This window comes from Doryrhamphus excisus, linkage group LG19 (assembly GCF_037039965.1).
Source record: "Doryrhamphus excisus strain RoL-2023G ecotype Guam linkage group LG19, RoL_Dexc_Guam_v1.1, whole genome shotgun sequence".
Taxonomy (NCBI): Eukaryota; Metazoa; Chordata; class Actinopteri; order Syngnathiformes; family Syngnathidae; genus Doryrhamphus; species Doryrhamphus excisus.
This window is the reverse complement of record NC_136375.1, coordinates 15,039,742-15,059,944: the sequence shown is the minus strand read 5'-3', so window position 1 is coordinate 15,059,944 and position 20,203 is coordinate 15,039,742. Positions and strand designations below refer to the sequence as shown.

Genomic DNA, 20,203 nt, shown 5'->3' with positions numbered 1-20,203 from the left:
ATCATTAGAAGGTGTTTAGTTATGTTATGTGAAAACCGGTACGCACTAGGACCATGGAGGAAACGGCCGCTCAAGTTTGCGGAAGTTTGTTTCCTTTGAGCCCGCCTACAAGCTCATTGATTGGCTCTTCGGGTTTTTCTTTTTTGTTTTTTTTATTGGCTGTCACTTCCCGGTCCCTTTATATGTACCTGTGTTTGGCTAGTTGGCTAGCAGTCCGTGTTCATTTGCACTCTAAGTTGCTAACATGTTTGTTTTGGCCTGGGTCGCGTTACTTATTATTATATTTTGTATGTAGATATTTCATTTATAATAACATTTCTGTGTCTGTGTGTGTGTTTTCGTGTGCTTCGTTTCAGTGACTTCATATGGGACTCTCATAGAACGGTGGCGCCGCTGTGTGGTTATAGTTGAAATTGCAGCCTAGGCACACCCTCTCTGAATCACAAAGTGTGCTTGGAGGTGTGTTTAAGTGTTGTGCACATGTGTAGCTGTAGTGTGTGTGTGTGTGTGTGAGACATGTTGATTCAGGAGTGGTGCAGGTAGCAGCAAGTAGTTCTAAGAATGGATACACAGAATGTAACAATTCTAAGGGAAGGATTCCTGGTGAAAAGGGTGAGTTTGTACACGTATAAAGGTGTGCGTCCTATCAGGGTCACTTAGTGTTGTTGTGTAAAAGCGTGTGTCCTATCAGGGTCACCTGGTGCACAACTGGAAGGCCCGCTGGTTTGTGCTGACGCCAGACAAGCTGATCTACTACAAGTACGAGGGCGGCAAAAGGGACTCGTGCCAGCGAGGAAAGATCATGATGAAGGATTGTGTCGTCACGTGTCCCTTCCTGGAGTACGACAATCGACCGGTGAGGCTTGGTGACGTCATACTTTCGTATATATAATAGAAAAATCTTACACAAACGGAAATAATGACCCATAAAAAGTTAGGACAAATACGATTTTTGGGTTATAATGTGCTGATTTCAATATTATTAATAAATAATAATTTTAATACATTTAAATTCAATAAATAATATTCAATAAATATGAATGTGAGTGTGAATGGTTGTTTGTCTATATGTGCCCTGTGATTGGCTGGCCACCAGTCCAGGGTGTACCCCGCCTCTCGTCCCGAGATAGCTGGGATAGGCTCCAGCACCCCCGAAAATAATTAGAAATGGACATTTTGAACACCAGAAAAATATGAATCACCCGTAAAAACTGATATGAATAATATTTGCCTTGATTTTGTGTGACAGATTGAATGATATTCTGAATGAATAATAACAGCGTAGCATGTGACTCCCTGCTGAGTCATGCAGAGAGAGATGTGAATTATTCTAATTTATAATAATAATAATAATATTATATTATAATAATATATAATATATAATAATAATATTATATTATAATAATTATAATAATAATAATAATAATATTATTATTAGTCACCAAGCACTCTGAGCCTAGCGTGTAATAAGGGCATACCCCGCTGTTGTTACCTCACCGTCCTAGCTGGTGTTCAGGCTCCAGACCAGGAACGGCGTGGATCACTTCCTGGAGGCGTGTTCCCGGGAGAAGCGCGACGAGTGGGCGGCGGACATCACGGCGGCCGTGGACAAGCTGGGTGGGGAGGAAGGAAGCGGGCGACGGACGCCCGACGTCTCTCAGCCGCACAACATCAACCTGAGGTGGATTCTCCGTGGCTCATTTGGCGTATGGGCGTGCCTCCTCATATGGTCGTCTTCTTCTTCTTCTTCTAGCAAAGTCCTGGAGTCCATGTATGACCTTCACAGCGGGATTAACATGAGCAACCACGTGGAGCAAGGACGCACCTACAGCAACTGTTTCTCAGGTCCGTCCCACTACCATCCTCCCCCATTCCAAAAACATGCTAGGTTAATTAGCCACTCCAAATTGTCCATAGGTATGAATGTGAGTGTGAATGGTTGTTTGTCTATATGTGCCCTGGGATTGGCTGGCCACCAGTCCAGGGTGTACCCCGCCTCTCGCCCCAAGACTTATCCTCATGAGGATAAGCAGTAGAAAATGAATGAATACTGTTAGGATTATTATAAATAGATAATATATTTATTATTATATAATATATTATATATAGATAATATATTTATTATTATATTATTTTATTTAGTTAGTTTATTTATTATTTATTTTATTTTATTATTATTTTATTTTATTTATTATTTATTTATTAGTGTTTATTTATTTTTTATTTTATTTTTGTTTTTTATTTAATTTTTATTTAATTTATTTTATTTAGTTTATTATTTTATTTAACAACTTTTATTTCAATTTTTTCATACAACAAATTTTTGCAATTTTTTGTGTTAAATCTAATGTACAATTACTATTTTTTATTAATGAAAAGTGAATATAACAATTAGTGATTATTATTAGCATGAGTATTATCATAAAAACTATTAATTAGTAGTAAGATTATTTTAAACAAATGAGTTTTTATTTTTATTAATACTAGCAATATTCCTTTTTAATCTTTTATCGGTCAACTTTATAGCTTTTCTGTTTCTAAATAGAAGAAGTTGCCTCCAGATATGAGGAGATACATATTTGATATGGATGTCACTGAGGTGGGTGGGGGGCTGACGCTGAGGGTGGTTGATGTTCAGGCTCGGCGGTGGTGGACTGGCTGGTGTTCATGCAGCTGGTTGTGACCCGTGCCGAGGCGGTGACGCTGGCGTCCGCCCTGCTGGAGGAGGGCTTCCTGAGGACCGTCGGCCTGAGGAGCGTGGAGGCCCTCCGCACCGCCGGCCCGGGCGAGCAGTTCACGGACGACTCTACGGCGCTCTACAGCTTCGTGAGTGGCGGCACACGTCTACGACTTGTCTTCTACCTGTCTACGACTTGTCTTCTACCTGTCTTTGACTTGTCTTTGACTTGTCTTTGACTTGTCTTCTACTTGTCTTCTACTTGTCTTCTACCTGTCTACTTCTTGTGTACTTATTGTCTACTTCTTGTCTTTGACTTGTCTACGACTTGTCTACTTCTTGTGTTTTACTTGTCTACGACTGTTCTACTTGTCTTCTACGTACTTGTCTTTGACTTGTATTCTACTTGTCTACTACCTGTCTTTGACTTGTCTACGACTTGTCTTCTATTTGTCTATGACTTGTCTTCTACTTGTCTTCTACTTGTCTATGACTTGTCTACTTCCTGTCTACGACTTGTCTTCTACTTGTCTACGACTTGTCTATGACTTGTCTTCTACTTGTCTTCTACTTGTCTACGACTTGTCTTCGACTTGTCTTCGACTTGTCCATGAATTGTCTTCGACTTGTCTTTGACTTGTCTTCTATTTGTCTATGTCTTGTCCGTGACTTGTCTACGACTTGTCTTCGACTTGTCCACGACTTGTCCATGAATTGTCTTCGACTTGTCTTCGACTTGTCTTCGACTTGTCTTCGTCTTGTCTTCGACTTGTCTACGACTTGTCTATGATTTGTCTACGACTGTTCTATTTGTCTTCTACGTACTTGTCTTCGACTTGTATTCTACTTGTCTACTACCGGTCTTTTATTGTCTTTGACTTGTCTATCTACGACTTGTCTTCGACTTGTCTACGACTTGTCTTCTACTTGTCCACGACTTGTCTATGACTTGTCTATGACTTGTCTACGACTTGTCTACGACTTGTCTACGACTTGTCTACGACTTGTCTTTGACTTGTCTACGACTTGTCTTCTACTTGTCCACGACTTGTCTAGGACTTGTCTTCTACTTGTCTACGACTTGTCTTTGACTTGTCTTCGACTTGTCCACGACTTGTCCATGAATTGTCTTCGACTTGTGTTCGAGTTGTCTTCGAGTTGTCTTCGAGTTGTCTTCGACTTGTCTTTGACTTGTCTTTGACTTGTCTTTGACTTGTCTACTTCTTGTCTACTTCTTGTCTATGACTTGTCTATGACTTGTCTATGACTTGTCTTCTACTTGTCTAGGACTTGTGTACGACTTGTCTACGACTTGTCTTCAATATGCCTACGACTGTTCTATTTGTCTTCTACTACTTGTCTTCGTCTTGTCAACTACTTGTCTACTACTTGTCCACTTCTTGTCTACTACTTGTCTTTGACTTGTCTTCGACTTGTCTTTGACTTGTCTTTGACTTGCTTTCAACTTGTCTACGACTTGTAGTCTACTACGATCATGTCAAACTCAAGCATATCATGCCTGTAAATAATGTCTTTTTTTCTATTGCTTTAGATATTTCAATATTATCACTATTAATATTCATTTAGTTTCACTTTTTGATCAGTTATTCATTCATTCATTTCCTACCGCTTATCCTCACAAAGTCTCGGTATACAAGAATACGTGACATTTGTTCGTCGTGTTTCCTCGCCATCCCAGTCAGACACTTTGAAGAAGAGAGGCAGCGTGAAGGCCCAGACGTCGCTGTCCGCCGTGGAGCTGAGCGGTGATGTCATCAAGAGAGGTTACCTGCTCAAGCAGGTGAGACCATCCTTTTTTATTTTTTTTTACCCGTTTGCGTCTCAGCGTCTCAGCGTCACGTGTCCACCATCAGGGACACCGGAGGAAAAACTGGAAGATTCGACTCTTTGTGCTGCGCTCACCACCATCTTTCCTTCACTACTACGACCCCGCCAAGGTCAGGAACACGCAGGTCTTTCTTCCGGTAGTCCCGTCACACGTCAAGCCGGTCCTCCTGTCTCCTTCCAGGATGACGTCAGCCCCGTCGGAGGATTCGCCCTCCGAGGCTCCCTGGTCTCCTCGCTGGATGACAACGGCGTTCCCTCGGGTGGGTCTCAGCCGCTCCCAAAATGAACACAACAGTTTCCCTGAATGTTTTCCTCAGTACTTCTGGTGTTCCTAATATTGTGGCTGTTTCATGTGTGTCGTGCAGGAGTGAAAGGCAACGTTCAAGGCAACCTGTTCAAGGTCATCACGCAGTCAGACAGGCACTACTTCATCCAGGCTCCCAGCCACCAGGACAAGATGGAGTGGATCGACGCCATCCGGGAGAACACATAGGGGGGCCGCTCCGGTAGCTACATGTTCCACTCGCTTCCGCGGCCTTCTTTTTTCTGGGATTTTCACATAAAACGTAACATTCCCTTGGCGTTGCGCTCTCGACGTGACGAGTCAGAACATTGGCGATCCTTCGTCAGCCTTTTTCTTGCTTCGCAGCCACAAGAACAAGCCAAGACACATTTTGCTGCGATAAACAAGTCATAAAAAGCTTGTCATTTTGTGAAGAAAACATGGAAAATTATTTAGGAATTTAGGAAAGCTAATAAAATCCTGCTTTTATGTGAATTAATGCAAGAGATCATGAGCTTCATTCTAGGAGATGGATCATTTTATGGCAATTAGGTCAGAATATCATTACAAAAACACGTCATGAGATGAGAATAAAGTCCAAATATTATTCCGCTTTATGGGGAATATTATGAAGGAAAAAAGTTATTATACGAGAATAAAGTGGGAATTAATGTTGGATGACAATTTGGTGGGAATGTTACAAGAAAAAATAATAAAAGTGTTTTAATTTTATGAGACAAGATTTTTTTTTAGAAAGGGTATTATGTGGTGATAAAATCCTGCTTTTATGTGAATAATAATATAGAATATATGATAATTATGAGTATTTATGAGAAAATAAATAAAATAAAAATAAATAAAAAATAAAAATATGATGAGAATGTAATTGGAATATTCGTAGAAAAATATTGAATATACTTAAATAAAGTGCAAATATTATGACGCTTTATGGGGAATATTATGCGAAAAAAAAGTTGTCATTGTTTGAGAATAAAATGGGAATATTTCAGGATTCATGTTGTCATGTTAGGAGGAAAAAAAGTCCCAATTTTATTGAGATAAAGTAAAAATATGATGAGAATGTAGTTGGAATATTCCCAGAAAAATATTGAAAATACTTAAATAAAGTGCAAATATTATGACGCATTTTGGGGAATATTATGGGAAAAAAAGGTTGTCATTGTATGAGAATAAAATGGGAATATTTCAGGATTCATGTTGTCATATTAGGAGGAAAAAAATCCCAATTTTAGGGGGATAAAATAAAAATATGATGAGAACGTAGTTGGAATATTTCCAGAAAAAAGACATTGAAAATACTTTGATGAGAATAAAGTCCAAATATTATGACGCTTTATGTGGAATATTATGAGAAAAAAAAGGTTGTCATTGTTTGAGAATAAAATGGGAATATTTCAGGATTCATGTTGTCATGTTAGGAGGAAAAAAGTCCCAATTTTATTGGGATAAAGTAAAAATATGATGAGAATGTAGTTGGAATATTCCCAGAAAAATATTGAAAATACTTAAATAAAGTGCAAATATTATGACGCATTTTGGGGAATATTATGGGAAAAAAAGGTTGTCATTGTATGAGAATAAAATGGGAATATTTCAGGATTCATGTTGTCATATTAGGAGGAAAAAAGTCCCAATTTTAGGGGGATAAAATAAAAATATGATGAGAACATAGTTGGAATATTTCCAGAAAAAAGACATTGAAAATACTTTAATGAGAATAAAGTCCAAATATTATGACGCTTTATGTGGAATATTATGAGAAAAAAAAGGTTGTCATTGTATGAGAATAAAATGGGAAAATTTCAGGATTAATGTTGTAATGTGAAGAGAAAAAAGTCCCAATTTTAGGAGGGTAAAATAAAAATATGACGAGAACATAGTTGAAATATTTCCAGAAAAGAGTTACAGAAAAAAACAATACTTTGATGAGAATAAAGTGTTAATATAAAATATTATGACTCTTTATTGGAAATATTATGAGGGAAAAAAAGGTTGTCATTGTATTAGAATAAAGTGGGAATATTTCAGGATTCATGTTGTAATGTTCCCAATTTTAGGGGGGTAAAATAAAAATATGAGAATGTAGTTTGAATATTCCCAGAAAAAATATTGAAAATACTTAAATAAAGTACAAATATTATGATGCTTTACAGGGAACATACACAGAGTTAAATCACATTTTATTCTCATGAGAACTAAGCATGAATATGAATATGAATGTGACATCAATGTGAATAATGTTCTTCTACTTTAGTATTGGATGAGGAAGGAGAATGAAAGCAGTCGGAGATGCTCGTATGATTTCAAAATAAGACTGCAGTATGAAATGTATGGAAGAATATAGAATATTGACGAGTCAGCACGTTGAAGGCACTTTGCGTGATTCCAAACACGACAAAGCTCATGAATCCCCCCCCCCGGGCACCCCCAGCCCATCACGCCACCTTGGTGAGGTGCACGTCCCCAAAGACCCGCAAGGCGGTGAGGCTGTCCAGCTGAGGAAGACGATGGCTGAAGCCGCACAGAGGCTGGCCGTCCACCAGGATGCGAAACTGCTGGTGCTCGCAAACGATCTCCATCTAAGGACAAGGTGAGATTCATCTTATGATGACGGACAAATGTTCCAAGAAGACACGAGGAAGGGGAAAATACCTTAAAGGGCTCTCCGGGTGCAAACGGGAAGAAGGAGAGGATGTTTTCAGCACGACCCCACTTCCCAGCCAATCGGGCGTTACGCTGCACGGCCTTGTCCGGGAAGCTGACCTTCAACTGGAGACCCACGTCGCCCTCTCGCTCCTCCGACTCCTCCTCCTCATCATCTTCGTCTCTCTGCGGCTTACTGGACACCACCACTTCCATGCTGCACCAAAAAAAAAAAACAATGATACCTATGTAGACACTGTTATGCTTTGCTGTGATGCGTCATACGTATGTCATTTCTTGAACATGCAAACTCCACACAGAGATGGAGTTTCGAGTTTCCAAGACATTCCAAGAAGAAGAAGAATATAATCAAAATAGTTGAAAAATGTAAACAAACAACAGAAGAAATAGGAAAATAAAAACAGCTGCAATTTTACAAGACCAAAATCAAAATATTGCAGTAAAAAATGTGTATTCTAAGCAGAAAGAAAGTACCGTTTTACCAGAATAGGCTTGTAACATTATGAGGAAAAATAATATCATTTTAGCAGCGTAGACTTCAAGTATTGCATAAAAATATATTCTTTTTTTTTAAGGCAGAACTAATGAAAAACAAACAAAAGAACATACATTTATTTATGGAAAATTAGGTTGTGGAAAAGTTATAATATTATGAGACTAAAGTCAAAATTAAGAAAAAAAAGTCCAAATATTGTGGGAAAATATTGTATTCTAACAAGAAAAAAATAGCAGTTTTACAAGAATAACTTTGTCTAAAGTTAAAATAGAAAGTCAAAATAGTTAAAAAAAATGTAAACAAACAACAGAAGAAATAGGGAAATAAAAACAACTGCAATTTTACAAGAATAAAATCAAAATATTGCAGTAAAAAAATGTGTATTCTAAGCAAAAAGAAAGTAGCCGTTTTACCAGAATAGGCTTGTAACATTATGAGGAAAAATAATATCATTTTAGCAGCGTAGACTTCAAGTATTGCAGAAAAATATATTCTTTTTTTTAAGGCAGAATTAATGAAAAACAAACAAAAGAACATACATTTATTTATGGAAAATTAGGTTGGGGAAAAGTTATAATATTTTGAGACTCAAGTCAAAATTATGAATGAAGAAAAAAAGTCAAAATATTGTGGGAAAAAAATTGTAAAAAAGAGAGAAAAAATAGCAATTTCACCAGAATAACTTTGTTTAAAGTTAAAGTCAAAATAGTTGAAAAATGTAAACAAACAACAGCAGAAATAGGGAAATAAAAACAAGAACAAAATTACGAGAACAAAATCAAAATATTACAGTAAAAATGTGTATTCTAAGCCGTTTTACCAGAATAGACTTGCAACATTATGAGGAAAAATAATATCATTTTAGCAGCATAGACTTCAAGTATTGCAGAAAAAATATATTCTTTCTTTTAAGGCACAATTAATGAAAAACAAAAAAAACAACATACATTTGTTTATGGAAAATTAGGTTGGTTACAATATTATGAGACTAAAGTCAAAATTACGAATTAAAAAATAATAGTTTTACCAGAATAACTTTGTAATATTGTGAGGAAAAATAATGTTATTTTTGTATAATATAATGATATGAGATATGATATACATGTGATATATGATATGATATGATTTGATATGATATTGAGGGCTGCACGGCGGTTGAGTGGTTAGCGCACAGACCTCACAGCTAGGAAATCCAAGTTCAATCCCACCCTCGGCCATGTCTGTGTGGAGTTTTCATGTTCTCCCCGTGCATGCGTGGGTTTTGTTCCGGGTACTCCGGTTTCCTCCGACATTCCAAAACATACGGAGTTCCACAAGGATCAATGTTTTGCCCTCTTCTGTTTAACATTTACTTGCTGCCGTTTGGCGACACCATTGGCTAACATGAGATTAGCTTTCACTGTTATGCTCAGTGATATGATATATGATGATATAATAAAATAAAAATATGTCCTTTTTAAGGTCAGAATATTCTGAAAAACAAAACGTCAATTTTTCAATAGAAAATTAGGTTGGGGAAAAATGATAATATTACGGGAATAAGTCAGAATTATGAGAAGAAAGTTGAAAATATTGAAAAATTCAAACCACACCAACCGAATGAGGGAAAAAAAGAGCTGCCATTTTACCAGAATAAAGTCCACAAAAGGAGTATTTACCAGGAAAGGCTACCAGGACTAGCAAACATAACAATGAAACAACAATGCCACAGTCGAGCCTGTGCCGTGTGTGATGCCCTGCGTCAATCAACCCACCTCTTGGGTTTCTTATCCACGATTCCCATCACCACCAGCTTCATGGAAGGCCGCAGACCGCCCTTTATCTCTCCGATGTACTCCCCCTGTCAGACAATGCGTGCAGAATAAAGAAATAAAATGCTTTTTCTGTGTGAAACAAAGAAAAGGAAGCTTCATACATTGGCTTTTTTGTCCGTGCAGTCCTCCATTCCACTCAGGGTGTGACGCAGTGTGGCGGCTTGGAGAGGGGTGCCAAGAAGGACTGGTTCTGCCTCCAGCCTGTTGCCATAGAAACAACCTCCCTATGAGGCACTGACAGTGGAGAGACAGGTATCTTGTACAAAACAAAATGTGGGCATGTTTTCCCTGCATCTTTTTTTTTTATTTTGTTGTTTTTTCTACACTAACCCATACCTGGTAAGGCTTGCTTTACAAATAAGGGACACTTTCCGGAAAAATAAGGGGAAATTTGTGTAAATAAGAGACATTTTGATCGTCCCCTGGTCCACGTCTCTCTTATTTTGAAGGCCTGACTTTCCCTGCACCGATGTTGCCCGAGTGTTACCCGAGTGTTGCCGAGCGCACCGGAAGCTGTCCTGCTCTTGGAGAATAGGCGCCCTTTTTTGTTAAAAAATAATGTGTCTGTTTTTTAACCGTCTTTTTTTTTTTCTCCATGTCCCATCGGGGGTTCCGTATATTTTAACTTTCACTTCGCCTTTCACCGACCAGCTGCCGTCCAGTCAGGTCAGGTGATCAAGTCACATGACAGCTCCACTGACTGGCTGTCTGTCTGACATGCAGCTAAACCTAGCAATGTAAGATTGCTATAGCTAGCAGTGTAAACAAGCCGCACGGATATGGCGGGCGGAGGGCGCAACGACACGACAACATGAGTAAGTCGTTAAATTGATTTTAAGAACGCTTAAGTTTCCAACTGGGCCGGCACGATTGTTATCGATGTTAAGAAAAGTTAGCACGGACTTTCAGCAACGCTGACGCTAATGCTAATGCTAATGCTAATGCTAACTTGAAAGGTAGCCACTTGTCATTTCCGTGAAAGGACCGTTGCTTTAAATAAACACAACCGGATTTTTAACAGTTTATAAATGGAAATGAAAACTGTTTGTTGGACTTTATCACACATAAGTTGTTGTTGTGCGAACCTCCATTTGGAAGCAATATAAACCAGGGGTGTCCAAAGTGCAGCCCAGGGGCCATATGAGGCCCATGTCTGTGTTTGCATATGAAGGTTAATTTGTTGTTTCTTTATTACCAAGGTTTTTTTTAGACAGTGGATTTATGTAGCTGGATTTTGGCATTTTAATTAGGTGAATTTTACATGTTGTACATCATTTTATTCAGAAATTTTCATTGAATAAAATATTGTAAGCAAAGAAAAAAAAAGTTGAAATAGTTGGACATAAGAAACAAAAAAAACAGCTGTCATTTTACGAGTATAAAGTCAATAAGTTAGGAGAAAAACATGGTTTTCTAAAATTTTACAAGCATAACTTATGTAATATTTGAAATAGTTTTTAGAATTGCTATTTAATGAGAGGCAAAAGAAATAATTTTCACATTTTGGAATATTAGGGCTGTAAAAATCATTTTTAGAAGCATGACGTGGAAATATATATATTTTTATTTTTTTATATTTTTATAAATAAAAATATTTTTTTAAGTAAATATAGTAAGTCATATTATAGCAAACAAAACAAATATTTTTTGGGGAAAGTTAGGTTGGGGAAAAGGTTCTGATGGCAATAAAGTGGTAATATTATGAGAAGAAAGTGGAACTATTTGGGAAGAGCAAAGTTTATTAATACAAATATTATTTGTAGGCTTTTTCAGCTACAATGTAATACTGTAAACATACAGTATATGCTATATCGTCTTAGCACATCTAGTATCCGGCCATTGCCGGAGGAAAACGTTTGATGAAACCCCTGATGTAAACAGTCAGACAAGCTATCTTAAAGACATTCCAATGATTGCTACTGTGCTTCCAGGTCAAGAAGTCTCCATTCCCCGGAACACCTGAACACACCTCCCCTGAGCCAGAGCAGTGTACCGATGGAGCCGGCCTTGCATCCTTTTGGCTGCGAGGCCGAGACCTCGCTGCAGGACCTCTTTGAGTACTTCAAGAGGTGCCTGAGGTGTGGAGAGTGGGAGCTGGCCGGCGCCTGTGTGCCACAACTGGTCAAGTCCACAGGAGGACACTCGGGGAAGCTTGAGGAGATACTCAAGGCCGCTGTCGGTCATCCTTACAAGTTGAAGTGAGTCCACGTCCGACTGTGTTCCCATGCTTTTCCTGACTTGTTTCCATTCATTTTTGTGGCTTTTTCCAAATAAATGTGTGTTTTAGATGGGAGTCTGTGGGCAGTCCGCACAAGCTGGCTTGGTTTTGGCTTCAGGTCTTGGAGAAATGGACAGAAGAGCGGGTAAAGTGGAGCTAACACACAGATGTCCAACTTAAGACCTGGGGGGCGGATTTGTTTCATGCACATCAAAGATTCTTCTCTTATATATATATACACACACACAAAAATTATATATATATATATATATATATATATATATATATATATGATTTTTGTCATATATATACATATATATGACAAAAATAATACATAAAAAGAGAATAATCTTTGACACATATACGTATGTATTGTATATATATATATATATATATATATATATATATATATATATATATATATATATATATATATATATATATATATATATATATATATATATATATATATATAGTCATCCTACAGAGGTACTACCCCTCCCTTAACAACCCATGTAGCCCAAATATTTTTCTAGTTTGTGACCTTCTAAATGAGAGTTTTAACATGATTAGAGCCCTCTAGAAATAAAATAGCACCCCTATAGTCAGCTGTACATGTGTATTAGCCAGTATCATAGATTTCATCCAAGAAAAGAAGACCGTATAGAAATTGCCTTCCTTTTGGTCACATAGTTTGTAAAATTAATTACCCACAAAAAATGTGACTTGTACTACAGTACAGTACAGTTTTTTTCTACCCAATTATGCATTTTTGGCCTTGTGCGACTTATGCTCCAGAGTGACTTTTCGTCCAGAAAATACGGTAAACAAGATAAAATCGACTCACATGTCAGCAGTTCCTTCTTTTTTTTCTGGACATTATACTTCCTGTGGTGTCTATTGTCTCATCCATGTATTGTAATGGCAGCTTTAAATGGCTTTAGACTGGTATCACCTTATTTAGTAGACATAATGAGAATTAATATGCAATTTAAGATGTAATAAAACTCCTGTTCTCGTGTGTGTCACAGTAAAAATGTTCCCTCGGGGAACTTTGTTGAGGACAGGAAGTGACGTTGGAGGTTTAGCTTGTCATGGGTTATGTCGCCAACAGCAGCCCATGTTGTTATGATTATTGTGCCCGTTGTGAGATCATTGAAACTTCTGAAAATTCTGGCGATCACATTGGCCCCCTGTCTCAACAAACGCTGAAACAACAACAACAACAACAACAGATAGCGTCATCCACTTCTCCATGGCAGGTTTCTCCCAGCGTCAAAAGAGAGTTGGAGTTCCTCCTCCTGTTGGAGCATCTGTGGTCAGAGGGCCTCCAGGAGCCTCTTCTTCAGGTTGCGCTCTCTCACCTCATTCGTCACCTATCACACGGAGCGCCTTATGAATATGCCGCCGCTGACTATGACATCACCTGTGTTCCCATCAGCAGGTGCAGCAGGCGTTTGGCGCCACAGAAACACGAGCATCCACGCACGCCGCCGTGGAGTGTTGTCTGCAGACGTTGCTGGAGAAGAAAAGGCCGCGACTCGCTCAGTCGCTCGCTCATTTCTTACAGGTACAGTACCATCAAATTGCAGTACGGTAAGCCCTTGTTGATAAGTAAGTAAATAAGTAAGTAGGATTCCGTATTGAGTGAGACCAGCGAGGTATATCAAACTGTGGTGAGAGCAGCCATGTTGTTTGGTCTAGAGACAGTGCCACTGAGGAAAAGACAGGAAGCAGAACTGGAGGTAGCAGAGAGGTTCTCATTGGGAGTGACCAGGATGGATAGGATCAGGAAGGAGTACATCAGAGGGACATTACATGTTAGAGGCCTTGGAGATAAAGTCAGAGAGACCACACTGAGATGGTTGGGACATGTCCACAGGGGAGATAGATCTCATTTACAAAGGGTGGCCTGGCCAAGAGGTCATATAGCACCCCTATAGTCACCTTATACACTCATATTACTCAATATAGCAGACATAAGCAAACATAAGACATAGAAAACCTCTTTACTATCTTCTAAACTTGCTTTTTAACATGATTAGAGCCCTCTACACATGAAATAACACCCCTATAGCTATAGGATAAGCTGCATAGATTATTGATGAATGGAAATATTTGGAAAATAAAAAAACAAACAAACAATTGGGGGGAGGGGGAGCAAAGAGGGAAGTTGATATTAATCAGGGGTCTCAAACACGCGGCCCGCGGGCCAAATGTGACCCGCAGGACACTAGTTTGAGGCCCCCGCCTTGATATGAAAGTTTAATGTCAGTGCGGCCCGCGCAAGTTTGATATGGATGCTGTATGGTATCATGTACCCAGAAAAAATTATTACGTTTGATTAATGTTCATTTTAAAGATTAAATAACTGTTAATAGTTATCCTCCCTATCCATGTGGAAGTGGTAAGTTTTTGGCTATTTAAGTTTAAAGGAAATAACTTGGAGGCTACCGTTTAGGTCGCTAGCTCTCTAGTTTGCGAGTTAGCATGTGTCTCAAGATGGTTTCCGTACCTGTCAGTCAAGAAATGCTAACAGATGTTGCATCTCGTTCAGGATGAGTCCGGCATCAGCAGCTCCGCCATGCAGAACGTCTTCACCCGCCACCTGCTGGACAAACTAACAAAGCCCGATACCGGAGCAGGGAAGTCGGACGAGTGGGTGGAGGAGATCTACGCCGTGTTGGCCGTGATGCCATGGAGCGCTAGCGGCGGTGGCCAGTTGGAGGCGCTGTGCGAAGCACTGTGGGCGGCCAGAGACGGGCCGCTGACGGAGGAGAGGGTCCTGAGCTCGCTGCTTCGGCCGCATTGCGACGCTCTCGTGTCGGCGTACGGCTCGGCCGCACTGAGATTGCAGAGGGATCGTTTGCTGAGGAGCGCGCCTGACCCTCCGGGTGTGTCCCGCCGCCATATTGGTCTCACGCTCACCTGTATTTTGAGTAACAGCGCAATATTTGTTTTTTCCAGCTCACCTGCCCGAAGCAGGGAAACTGGCCCTCAGTCTGTGCTGCCACAAGGATCGTCCATCTGTGTGGAAGATGATCTACTTTGAGTGCCTGAGTAGCGGGAAGCACTTCCTTGAGCAGGTCTTGGTAGGTGGACTCACCCCGCATCCTGATTGGAGATCATTACTAAGGAAAAAATGAAGGACAGACGATACCATAAACATCTGGACTGTTATCATTCATGACATGACACAAAGCTCCCACCTTTCTTTTTATTATTATCTTATCCTATCTTTATCTCATAATTAGGACTTCTGATAGCATAATTATGACTTTGTGTCATAATTTTTGTGACATAATTTGACTTTTTACCTCATGACTTTCTTGTCTGATCATTTTCACTACGACTTATCTCATATTGTTGACTTTTTATATTTTAATTATGACTTTTTATTCATTATTATGTCTTATAATTATGAGTTATGGTAATGGTAATGGTTTAATTTCATTTGAAGATGCATCAGATTACAATTGAATGCATCCCATAATCAGTTCCCAGTTCTACATGTCCAAAAGGAGTAGGAAGAAGCAAAGCTTATTAAATCCTACCCCTCCATCTGGTATGTTTACAATCACTAACTGTTACATTTGTTCACTTCCTGCTTTCCTAATATAGTTTATATAGGTTTTTTTTATCCACTCAACATTTGCAGAATTCTAGTCCCGATTGGCAGAATTAGATGTATAAATATTTTTTATAATATTATTTTTTTTATAAATACTATAAATTATATCTACACAGTACATATGCATGTATATTGCAATTAATATGGTTTAATTTCATTTGAACATGCATCAGATTACAATTGAATGCATCCCATAATCAGTTCACAGTTCCACATGTCCAAAAGGAGTAGGAAGAAGCAAAGCTTATTAAATCCTACCCCTCCATCTGGTACTTTTACAATCAGTAACTGTTACATTTGTTCACTTCCTGCTTTCTTAATGTAGTTTCAGGTTTCATCAGGTTCAATCAAGTCTAACCAATTGAAGCGGATAAATACAGTTTTTATCATCTTCAAATGTTTTTCGTCAATGCAATGTCAAATGAAACTTCCTGCGAGACATGCCGAATTTTTACATGATTTAAGTAAAAAAAAAAAAAAAAAATTAATAATGAAAATGTGATTTCCTCACCCCGAATGCAGATTACTGCACTTGACCTGATCAAACACGAGGAGTTCAGCCAGCTGAGAGACATGCTGCGCTCCGAGTTCCAGCCTCTGTGTCGCCTGCTGCTGCTGCTGGGATGGACGCACTGTCGCAGTCTGACTTCGGCTCAGACGCTGCTCGCCGTTCTTCACCATCAGCAGGTCTGCACCTTGATTGGCCTTTCATTGCGGGCACCATGTTACACACCGGGGCGTGCGGCTGCCTTCATTTTATCAACATAAAGTGGGAATATTATGAGGAAAGGTAGCATTTTAGTAGCAGAGATTTGTTGTTGTAAGTTGTTTTTTAATAATATCATGGGATTAAAGCCAAAATATTCTGGGAATGAATGAAGTCAGAACATTAATTGAAGAAAATATATGAAGATTATGTAAGAATAAAGTTAGCAAAATGGGAAAAAGAGCAATCACCAAAGATGTTATTAATCCAAAGACAACCCATTCAGTGGCAGCCATTTTAGACCATTTTGACTGTTTTTTTCAAGGCACACAGAATATTCTGTTCTATGGATATATATATCTAGGTGAGACCCACCAAAAGAAATGAGACTCTTGTCTTTCATCAGGAAAAAAAGTTTGTTTCTACTGTTTTCTGTTCTTCAGTAATCAGCAGTAGAATGTAAGTTTCAGGAAAATATCAGTTCCTAACTAAAACAGGGAGAAAAACAGCTTTTTGTCAAAAGCATCATTGCAAATATCTAAACAACTATACATAAAAAAATATAACATAAAAGGGTTGTTTTACATCAAACTAACAATTTATTGACGAATATAACACCATCAACTATTTACAATTTTCATTCATTCATTTTCTACCGCTTTTTCCTCACGAGGGTCATGGGGGGTGCTGGAGCCTATCCTAGCTGTCTTCGGGGTACACCCTGGCCTGGTGGCCAGCCAATCACAGGGCACATATAGACAAACAACCATTCACACTCACATTCATACCTATGGACAATTTGGAGTGGCTAATTAACCTAGCATGTTTTTGGAATGTGGGAGGAAACCGGAGTACCCGGAGAAAACCCACGCATCCACGGGGAGAACATGCAAACCTCCACACAGACATGGCCGAGGGTGGAATTGAACCCTGGTCTCCTAGCTGTGATGTCTGCGCGCTAACCACTAGACCGCCGTGCCGCGTGTTAGGACTAAAATATTTAATTTATTCTGGTAAATTTACTGCTCCTTTTTTCCCATTTTTCTTGTTGTTTTTAAATGTGTCAGGACTGAAAACCTGTTGAGTTTTTTTTTTGAGTTCCTGGAGTGATCATGTGACTTTTTGGGTTGTTTACAGGCATCAGCCAATGATTCTGTCCTGCAAGACTTTGCCAACATTTTGTCCTCCCAGCTCGGAATTCTTGAATGGTGTAAAAACAACAACGGGTGAGCGCTGCAAGTGATGCGATAGGTTGTTGATTTGAGGATCCGTGCCGCTAACGACGGCGTGTCGTTTACAGAGGCGTCTCCGTGGAAGCTTTGCTGGCACAGCTCCACACGCTGGACAACCACTCGGCCTTGTACGTGCTGCATTCCTTGACTCCGCTGGCTCAGTTTGAAGAGCGCCGCATCCTGGATCTTCTCCAGCCGCCGCCACAACCACCGGGAATTGGTTGGCGCTTGTTTCACCTGCTTTTCCCGCCGTTGGGTGAACATCCAGGACAGTAACGCACATTGTCTTCTCTTATGTCTTGCAGGGGACACTGAGGACATTCGTCCTCACAGTCCTGCTACACAAAGAAACACTATTTTGTTTCAGGGCTTCTGCACCATGAAGTATGCCATCTACGCCTTGTGTGTAAATGCCCATAAGTACTCAGGATGCAGCGAGTGTCAACCCAAGCGGCAGCAAGCAGCCGGGGATGAAGGGGACCCCAGCCTTGCCACAAGTTCCACAGAAGGTATGGACACTCTTTCTTTTGGCGGTTTGTTGTACCGTCACTAAATGCATCATTCTTTCCTCCTCAGATTGCCACTGGCTCTTCCAGCATTATCTGTCAGAGTGCCAACTGTATCTGGAGGCCGTGCCCGCCATGTTCCGCCTGGAGCTGCTGGAAAACATCTTCTCACTTCTCTTCCTCTCAAGCGCCGACTTTACCCCACCGAGTCCCAAAGATGTGACTATAGACGCAAGGGAAGCCTTCCGCCATTCCAATGCGAGAAAGACACAGACGGAGGAGGACCACAAGCGCCATCGCTCTCACCTGGACTTGGGCCACTACGTGCAGGGCTGCAGGGGCTTCCTGGCGGATGTGGAGGCCATGGAGGGTTTTCTGAAGCTTCTCAAAGAAGGACTGGAGGGCATGTGTTTGCTGGGCCAAGGGGACGGACAGGAGACGGGGAGGGCGCTCCCCAGAGAAGCGGAGGTGGCGGAGAGCGTGGGCTGCTCTGTGGCGGCTGGGACGTTTGGCGCCCGACTGCAGAGGTTATCCAAACGCACCGCCGAGGCTCAGTGGAGGCTGCAGATCATCAGCAGCAATCAGGCCAGCAGAGATGGTGAGATCTGCACGGTATATGTTCGTATATGTTGGAATTAAATTTTTTATAATAATAATATTTTTGGCGGGTGAGTGGTTAGCGCGCAGACCTCACAGCTAGGAGACCAGGGTTCAATTCCACCCTCGGCCATCTCTGTGTGGAGTTTGCATGTTCTCCCCGTGCATGCGTGGGTTTTCTCCGGGTACTCCGGTTTCCTCCCACATTCCAAAAACATGCTAGGTTAATTAGCCACTCCAAATTGTCCATAGGTACGAATGTGAGTGTGAATGGTTGTTTGTCTATATGTGCCTTGTGATTGGCTGGCCACCAGTCCCAGCGACCAGCTGGGATAGGCTCCAGCACCCCCCGCAACCCCCGTGAGAATAAGCGGTAGAAAATGAATGAATGAGTGAATAATAATATTTTTGGCAGGCTGCCCGTTGAGCGAGTGGTTAGCGCGCAGACCTCACAGCTAGGAGGCCAGGGTTCAATTCCACCCTCTGTGTGGAGTTTGCATGTTCTCCCCGTGCATGTGTGGGTTTTCTCCGGGTACTCCGGTTTCCTCCCACATTCCAAAAACATGCTAGCTTAATTAGCCACTCCAAATTGTCCATAGGTATGAATGTGAGTGTGAATGGTTGTTTGTCTATATGTGCCCTGTGATTGGCTGGCCACCAGTCCCAGCGACCAGCTGGGATAGGCTCCAGCACCCCCCGTGACCCTCGTGAGGATAAGCGGTAGAAAATGAATGAATGAATGAATAATATTTTGTATTTATATTCAATTTTATTTTATATTCAAATAAATGAATACATTAAGTGAATTATTCCATTCTCCTCCGCTTATTCGGGTCCGGGTCGTGGGGGCGGCAGTCTCAATAGGGAAGCCCTACCCTATTCGGAGCCCATCCCGGGTGACTGAGCTTCTCACCCTACCTAATTTTTTTACTTAACAACTATTAAATCATTCATTAATTTGATATTATTTTATTATGAATTAATATAGTATCTAAATGTGCCACATTGTCATGTTTTTAAGCCTTAACATAAAGTTACTGCGATGGTGTGCGTGTTACGTGTTTATTTTTAGACTTGTGCGTGTATAATCGACTTGCAGGTTCAGAAGATCCCCCGCGGATGTCAGGCGTCAGTAGCCGCGCCTCTTCTTCGGGACGCAGCAAGAGCTCCAGTTTAAGGCGAGGCAAGAAAGCCGTGAGACACGGCACAAAGAGACACGCCTCTGTGGAGAAACACGACAGTGAAGCTAGCACGAGTACTTCAGGTGCAGCGTTGGTAAATGACTTATGCTGTAAATTCAGACTTCGTCATAACGGGTGCTTTGTTTGCAGAGGAGGGACGAGCCCACGGCGGGGGCGCTGTCCATGCGCCTCACAGCTGGTTGATCCCCGCCATGTTGTCCCCTCCGGAATCTCTGCTCATGTCCTGCATCCGCCGCGGCAACTTCATGGAGGCCCATCAGGTTACCACGGCAACAGACTTGATGGTTTATTGGTCACAAAGTCATTTT

The 20,203-nt window shown here is 40.5% G+C and overlaps 3 protein-coding genes across 10 annotated transcripts in view; 2 read left to right on the top strand and 1 right to left on the bottom strand.

Annotated features, from left to right (window-relative positions):
* The first annotated feature begins 269 nt into the window (after positions 1-269).
* On the top strand, positions 270-5,491 carry plek2 (pleckstrin 2). The gene is made up of 9 exons (XM_058057029.2): positions 270-612; positions 692-856; positions 1,506-1,681; positions 1,754-1,845; positions 2,639-2,826; positions 4,377-4,478; positions 4,552-4,635; positions 4,707-4,785; positions 4,891-5,491. Exons 1-9 carry the CDS (start codon positions 562-564, stop codon positions 5,016-5,018), a joined length of 1,065 nt encoding a protein of 354 aa, XP_057913012.2. The 5' UTR covers positions 270-561; the 3' UTR covers positions 5,019-5,491.
* On the bottom strand, positions 5,334-10,022 carry LOC131107225 (galectin-related protein B). The gene is made up of 4 exons (XM_058057049.2): positions 9,905-10,022; positions 9,744-9,829; positions 7,482-7,689; positions 5,334-7,408 (listed from the first exon to the last, which is right to left on the bottom strand). Exons 1-4 carry the CDS (start codon positions 9,932-9,934, stop codon positions 7,265-7,267), a joined length of 468 nt encoding a protein of 155 aa, XP_057913032.2. The 5' UTR covers positions 9,935-10,022; the 3' UTR covers positions 5,334-7,264.
* Positions 10,023-10,316: 294 nt separating this feature from the next.
* Positions 10,317-20,203, top strand: part of zfyve26 (zinc finger, FYVE domain containing 26) — a 31,151-nt gene continuing 21,264 nt past the window's right edge. For 7 of the 8 annotated variants that reach the window (XM_058056978.2, XM_078798898.1, XM_058056977.2 and 4 more), the window contains exons 1-14: positions 10,317-10,618; positions 11,735-12,001; positions 12,091-12,166; positions 13,284-13,370; positions 13,463-13,591; positions 14,579-14,915; positions 14,989-15,113; positions 16,175-16,339; positions 17,496-17,584; positions 17,659-17,810; positions 17,896-18,099; positions 18,167-18,694; positions 19,793-19,957; positions 20,025-20,155. In XM_058056978.2, the coding sequence (XP_057912961.2) occupies positions 11,799-12,001; positions 12,091-12,166; positions 13,284-13,370; positions 13,463-13,591; positions 14,579-14,915; positions 14,989-15,113; positions 16,175-16,339; positions 17,496-17,584; positions 17,659-17,810; positions 17,896-18,099; positions 18,167-18,694; positions 19,793-19,957; positions 20,025-20,155 (2,391 nt within the window). In that variant the 5' untranslated portion in view covers positions 10,317-10,618; positions 11,735-11,798. The remainder of the gene's footprint in view (positions 10,619-11,734; positions 12,002-12,090; positions 12,167-13,283; positions 13,371-13,462; positions 13,592-14,578; positions 14,916-14,988; positions 15,114-16,174; positions 16,340-17,495; positions 17,585-17,658; positions 17,811-17,895; positions 18,100-18,166; positions 18,695-19,792; positions 19,958-20,024; positions 20,156-20,203) is intronic. The other variant, XM_078798897.1, reaches the window with a different exon arrangement.